The 6,558-nt window shown below is 38.0% G+C and overlaps 1 protein-coding gene across 1 annotated transcript in view; it reads left to right on the top strand.

Moving 5' to 3' along the window:
• Positions 1-5,696: 5,696 nt before the first annotated feature.
• mccc2 (methylcrotonyl-CoA carboxylase subunit 2) overlaps positions 5,697-6,558 on the top strand; it is a 12,884-nt gene continuing 12,022 nt past the window's right edge. Inside the window, exon 1 of the mRNA XM_032515300.1 lies at positions 5,697-5,946. Within this exon, the coding sequence (XP_032371191.1) occupies positions 5,815-5,946 (132 nt within the window). The 5' untranslated portion in view covers positions 5,697-5,814. The remainder of the gene's footprint in view (positions 5,947-6,558) is intronic.

The following is a 6,558-nucleotide window of genomic DNA, read 5'->3' as shown; positions in this document are numbered from 1 at the left end:
AATGTGGGACTGGCTCTAGTGGCTGTATTTCTGCACCAAGGCTGAATTTTAGGAAAGAGGCTTCAGATATGGTATAAGGGAACCCTAAGGCCTATATGAAATTATACAAAGAGCACCATGTCATGGGACCTTTAATAATAGGAAAATATACAAGACACAAGTAATACTTATGTCAAAAGTCAAACCTCAATGTTAATCGTGTCATCTGATTGCTACAAGTTAGCTGGCTAACATGACCTGATACAAAAATGATGTTACGTACATACAATAATGATGTGTAGAACATATAGCTTGACTGAACTCATGATGGTGTTATACATTTACTGTAAACATGTATTAATTCAAGCTTACAGTGGAAAGAAACTTCCTGTTGTTAATTGAGTTTCCTCTTCAATACAAAATGCCTTTGCTCTCTTTTTTTCTAGCTGTGGTTGATTTTATTAAACTATTGTGTGGAGGTTTTTTCTGATACTTTCTGAGAAGTTATGCAACAGGGATTTCAAATGTTGAAGAAAAGTATATCCAGTGGTGAAAGAAGTACTCGGCCCTTTTGCTGACATAAAAATAGCAATACCACAGTGTAAAATACTGTGTTACAAGTGAAAGTCATTCAAAATTCTAAACTTTTGTTGAAGTACAAAAGTATATCCATCCAAATATACCAAAAGGCAAACGAGTGATTATGCAGAGCCTATTTCAGTGGTGGAGTGCAACATTTGCCCCTGAAATGTAGTGAGTGGAAGTGGAGAGTAGCATGAAATGCAATTACTTAAGTAAATGTACCTAAAAATTGTACTTACTTGTACTTGAGTAAATGTACTTAGTTACCTTCCATTCTAAGTATATCTGCATTTTTGTGGGACAGGCAGCTTTTACCCCTTGTTGGCTCAACTGACAAACATTTAGTTTGACTCATCTACTTGCCCAGCTGAAGTAAATTACCTTGTTTTTCCTCCGTGGTGTTATGGTGTGTATAGAAGAAGGGTTTTCTGTGTCTTCAAAAGGTATTCATGGTATTACGATGATCATATATAAAAGGATTGGAGGTGTGATAGACTTATAACAGGTTAACCTATACTCAGTGACAGCAGATTTCTAACCCCCCACATAAAGGTATTACATATTCATGACACAACACTTGACTTCTCCACTGGTCTCTACATATTTCATTCCTTAATTCACACATTTGTGTATAGCAATCTGTTAATGGACTCATTAACAACCGGCATTAATATTCTAACAGTTTCCTTGACAATTTAATCCTACTACCACACAATTACACTACCTACAGACATTTAATTTTGCAACAAAGGTTTTGGCTTTTCAGCCCATGAAATAAACTAGCAGCACTGTCTCTGGCCCAACAACCAGAACAAGAATTTGCCTTTAAATAGTCTCTAGACTTGAGCAGAAAGCAGATGCTTCAATATATCTATGTTATATCTCGTGATGCTATTGAGTTAATTCCAATGACTTGACTAGCAGTTTTAAAAAAAAATTGGCTTTTATCACTTTTTCTACATTCACTACAAACTATAACAAACCTGTATTTAAAAAAAACAACAACAACTATTAAATACAGACAGTAGTACCAGTACTGGATATGTACAAAACTAATATCACATTGATTATCACTATTAATCTTCAATGTCCTCTTTAAAGTAATGTGACACTATTTTGACAAAAAAAACTATGGATTTTGGCTGGTAGCTGTGTTAGAGGCATATTCCACATCCATATTAAGTGAACTACAAAACAGGGGTTTCAGGTGTTTTAGTGTGGCATTTAAGTGCAAGCTGACAGGTCAATGCATGTCTCTGTCTAACCTCCTATTGTGAACGTGCTGTGTTCACGCAGAGCACAGCGCTGGACTGTTGAAGTGAATTAAGTGATCTAAGTGAGGGCTGTGGAGGAGGACGCTCCAGCATTACAGTAAATGATACTCCTGTTACAGCTCTCCAACCGGCACTTCAAACAACCAAAAGTGGGAGAGAAGGAGGAAAGGTGGGGATGCAATGTGGGAATGAGCCAACCCTACTTTAACATGTTTTATCAAGAGCACTTGCAAATTGCCCACTTTCCTGACAGACATAGAAGTTGGATTAAACAAACAATAGCAAGATGACTTTAGCATTTATTTGTTGCATCAAATTGCTGGTGGATTTGGCTCGCAAAGCTTCAAAGATAGAATTTCTGCACACTTGGTTGTTAAAAGTATTTATGTTTGTGACCACTGCTGTCTGCCGCCATAATGTTTTCAAAGTGGCACTTTACATACCATTACAATAGTCTACCAACTTCAGAGCACTGTGAGAATCACACTTAATGAATTCACTTTTAGAGCACTGACAGCACACTTTGGCGTCTCCTGAAGAGGATTATAGATGCAATGGAGTGAATATTTACTGCACTTCAAAACTAAGTATGTCAAGCTCTCCTTTGGAACACAGCTCAGTACTAAAGCATTGAACAAGAGTCTACACTACAGCCATGTAGCAGCAACATAGCAGCGCTGTGAAATCTGAGCACAGATGTTCAGATTTAACATGTTCTAGTGTAGCGTGTTAGCGCTAACATTTGAGAATTAGCACTAAACACAAAGTACAGCTGAGGCTCATGGGAATGTAATAGGGTTCGAAAGTATTCTGTCATAAACCAAAGTACTGGACAGAATAAAACATTTAACCAGATGATGGTGCAGCATGGCAAGACAAGGGATCACCAAATGTATATTACAAATCATCCAGAGGAAAACATGAATGCCTGAACCACTTTGTATGGCAATTCATCAAATAGTTGTTTAAACATTTCATTTAAAACCAAAAACTTCAACCTTATGGTGATGCTTGAGGAAAAGCCAGGGGATCACCAAAGTCAGCAGGCTTCCTCCTCTGGGAATCACGACTGTCTGTACAAAATGTCATGCCGATCCATCAGTTGTTGAGATATTTCAGTCTGGACCAAAGTGCTGGACCAATCGACTGCCAGATAGATATTGCCATTCCTAAAGCCAAAGCTAGTCTAGCTAAAAACAAGACGCAAAGCTCTCCTTTGCAGATCACTGCAAATGTGTCTTAACACCACAGAAAATTGCCATCCAAACACCCAATGCAGCATTATTATTATTGAGAGCTAATCAGTTAAATCAGTAAAGCATAAATTACAGCAGCATCCAACATAAAACATATCAGATGCTATTTTGTCACCAGTTAGTGCTCAATCAAAACCAATCACTACACCAGCAGAACCTTCTTGCCTTTCTTGGCTCTTGAAAGATTAAACCAATTAAAAAAAAGCTCTTTCTTTTGGCAAAGTACGAGTTGTGGTTGCTAGGAGATTTTTTTTTTTACCCTAACCTAACCTGATAACAGGATAGGGGACGTTAGTGTACAGCACCATTCCTTTCCAGTAGCTACTGTCCTTTGATCATAGAACCTCAGCTGAACTTATAATCATTGGTCATTCTTTTGATGGGATACATACTGTAAAATCACAGGAGAAAGTGGTGGATATGCTGCTGTGTATCTTTGGTCTTTTATTCCCTTAGAAAATCCATTTTGCACAAAAGGGACAAAGGGACATACTGGGAATTTCTTTCACTTTGGTGGCTTTTATACTCCTTTAGTACACTGCAGGCAACTTAATAACTTTGGCCAAGTACAAGACATTACCCTATAACCCAGGACGGGAGGAACTCTGCTTTCAGATAGCAGAAATAAATGGCTAATATACACCAACAGGATTGTTCACACATCGAGGTGTGCAGCAGAAACAACTAACCTGCAAAACAATAGCTCAGCATGGCATTTTATATCATGGCATTAGAAAAGAAAGTTTGTCACAGTGCTGGCATTTCTGCCCACTGTGTCACATTAGTGGAACGCCAGGATGAAAGCTCATTTCCGTCAGTCCCTGTCCCCACCAAAAATATAAAATAGATTAAAAAAATTATGCTCCCAGTGCTGCAAATATGTGTCTTACTACAGTGGGAGGATTAGACCAACAGTATGAAAGGAAATTCCTGTGAATAGAGCTGTGTTTCTTTGGTGCAGGGACAGTTCATGCTATGTGTTCAGGATGCACTTCAGTGTGTCTGTAATGTGATTATATAACAGCTGTAAGGCTCAGAGTATTCTCTTTTATGGTCTTGTATAGCATTCAAACTTCATATAAATCTGTCCTTGTCATATCTGAGTTATTAATATTTCATCCCGTTTCTCACCTTGCCCATCTTATCATAACTGTGAAAAAGATTGGGTTATGGTACACACAAGGGAGAACGTCGATCACCTTATCTAGTGGTGCTCCTGTAATGAGATGAAAGATTTGTAAGGCGGTTTATGCGTTTGAGTGATGTAAAGGGACATTTATCACAACAACTGATGCTGCTTACAATTTCTTGCTTCATATATTTTTTAAACTTATAAGAGGCTTTTCATACCTCTACATCTATTCTGTCACTTCACCACTGCGGCAGTGAGAAGGGTTCAAGGGTCACGGCAAAGTAGAGAGAGCTGGATGAGTGAGAGGGTTTAAGTTCGCACAGAGAGTGGAGGATTGTATATTTCCTAAGAAAACAGGAGCAGCCATTTGAGTGGAGGTCATCGACATTTCTATGCATGCCGACAGAATAGGTGGAAGCGTTGGAGGAGAAAAGGCCTCTTAAAACTAAATGAACTAAAAGCTCTTGGTTTGAATGCTCTTCAGCCTGTACTCTGACAAATGTACTCTAGCTCGAATAAAGCACTCGGGTCAGAAGGGATGTTTTTTTTAAGCTTTTAGGCTAACTCTGATACCCACTTAAAACCACCTTTGGTCACCATTTCTAAACGACACAAGGCCTTTTCTCTGTACCGGTTTCAGTATCATGTTACAGTCCAATAGAAATGTTCTACACTTTTTGAGACAGTTGTTATTGAAAATGTATGCTTCATACTGATGCTCAAAACTTCCATCTAAGATGGGTCAAAAAAGGAAACTTACTGTAGATGAATTCCTCTGCTTTCAAATCAAGATATCAAGATAATAGCCTAATTTAGTCTTTTCTTTTTGATTTTCTAGATTTCTTTTATAGAGATCAACAAAAAGCGGTGTTGCCAAGCACACAGCACTGCTTTTGGAGGTTTAATGCTTATAAAATCCACATGATGGCAGTATGGATCTGTCTAAATAATCTCTCACTTGGCATCTTGGTTTGTAGCTTTATTTGAATCATAAACACACTGCAATTTTCAATTTTAATGTTTTGAGACATCACGTTTAAATTGATCAACAAAGTTATAACTGGTGAAATTCTTTTTTTTACAATTTTTGAGCAGGACATGGAGGATGTAGACTCCATGAAAGATGTAGACTACATAAAAACAAGTCTAATTGTTGACCATAGGAATAGTGTGTGGTCAAATAAAATGAATGAAATAAAATCTTAATTCAATATCCACAAGCTGTTTTGGAACATTCAGCCATACTTTACTACTTAATTCATAGGATGCAGTTGAAAGCTACAGAAAAAATGCTTGTAAATGAACCTCGAAAAAATGATACTTGGAGTAAAAAACAGCAAAGAATCAATATATAATAAAATATAATTAAATTGTACAGCACAGATTATTATGTCAACGATTTATATTAAAGATTACTGATAAAAGAGTAGAATTTGTCAAGGACATACTGTATATAAAACACATGTAGACAGTTTGCATAGCAGCAGGTGGCGATATGGAGCTTTACTCCTACTAACATTACCCACAGAAGAAGATTTAACTGCTAACGCTAGGTTAAACATTGCACGTTTAGGTAGAAGTGAGCATCAAAATGCTTCTACAGACGTTCAGACCATGGTTGCTTCGCTGCAGGAGTATACCTTTGGCGTGCACACGGTCTTACTACGCCGATAAAGTAGCTCGACTCGGGTCTCAGCCGGATAAACAGTCTTCTGAATTTCAGGTAGGTTAGCCTGTTGCTAACGTCAGCTATTACTCGCTGCTAAAGTCAACGTTAGCTAGCTAACTGTTTAGCTAACTACACAACTGACAGACAGATTTCAAACCACGCCGTGTATGTCAGCTAAATAGTGTCAAGCATAAATAATATAGTTTACTCAGTTCCTAAATCACGCGGAGGCTAATTCTAGCTAGTTTACTGGATACAAGAGGTCGACTTCAACACCTTGAGCTGTCATTTTTATGTTAGCCAAGGTCTAACGGCACATCATTAAGCATCATCAGCATACATTCGCCTCTGCATTTCTACTATTCACTATTCTTCCTGCCTTTTAACAGTTGGAAAACAGCCTTCAGTTCCACGTGTCATGACAGGTTTGTAAGTGAAACTCAGTCCTGGTCGAGAAGAATAGTGCTCCTGGTTAGTTATGCCATAGTCGGTTTACTGGAGTGACATTGTAAATTCCTTGTACGCGTCCTAGCCACACATTGTGGCTTGTGTTTTGATGTAATCATAATTTTGCCACTTGTAACTTTACATAACGTATGTTACATGTGTATAACGTACGCATGTGCATCCCGTGTGTGTGTGTGTGTGTGTGTGTGTGTGTGTGTG

The sequence above is a fragment of the Etheostoma spectabile genome, chromosome 5 (assembly GCF_008692095.1).
Source record: "Etheostoma spectabile isolate EspeVRDwgs_2016 chromosome 5, UIUC_Espe_1.0, whole genome shotgun sequence".
Taxonomy (NCBI): domain Eukaryota; kingdom Metazoa; phylum Chordata; class Actinopteri; order Perciformes; family Percidae; genus Etheostoma; species Etheostoma spectabile.
This window is presented reverse-complemented; position numbering and strand designations above follow the sequence as displayed.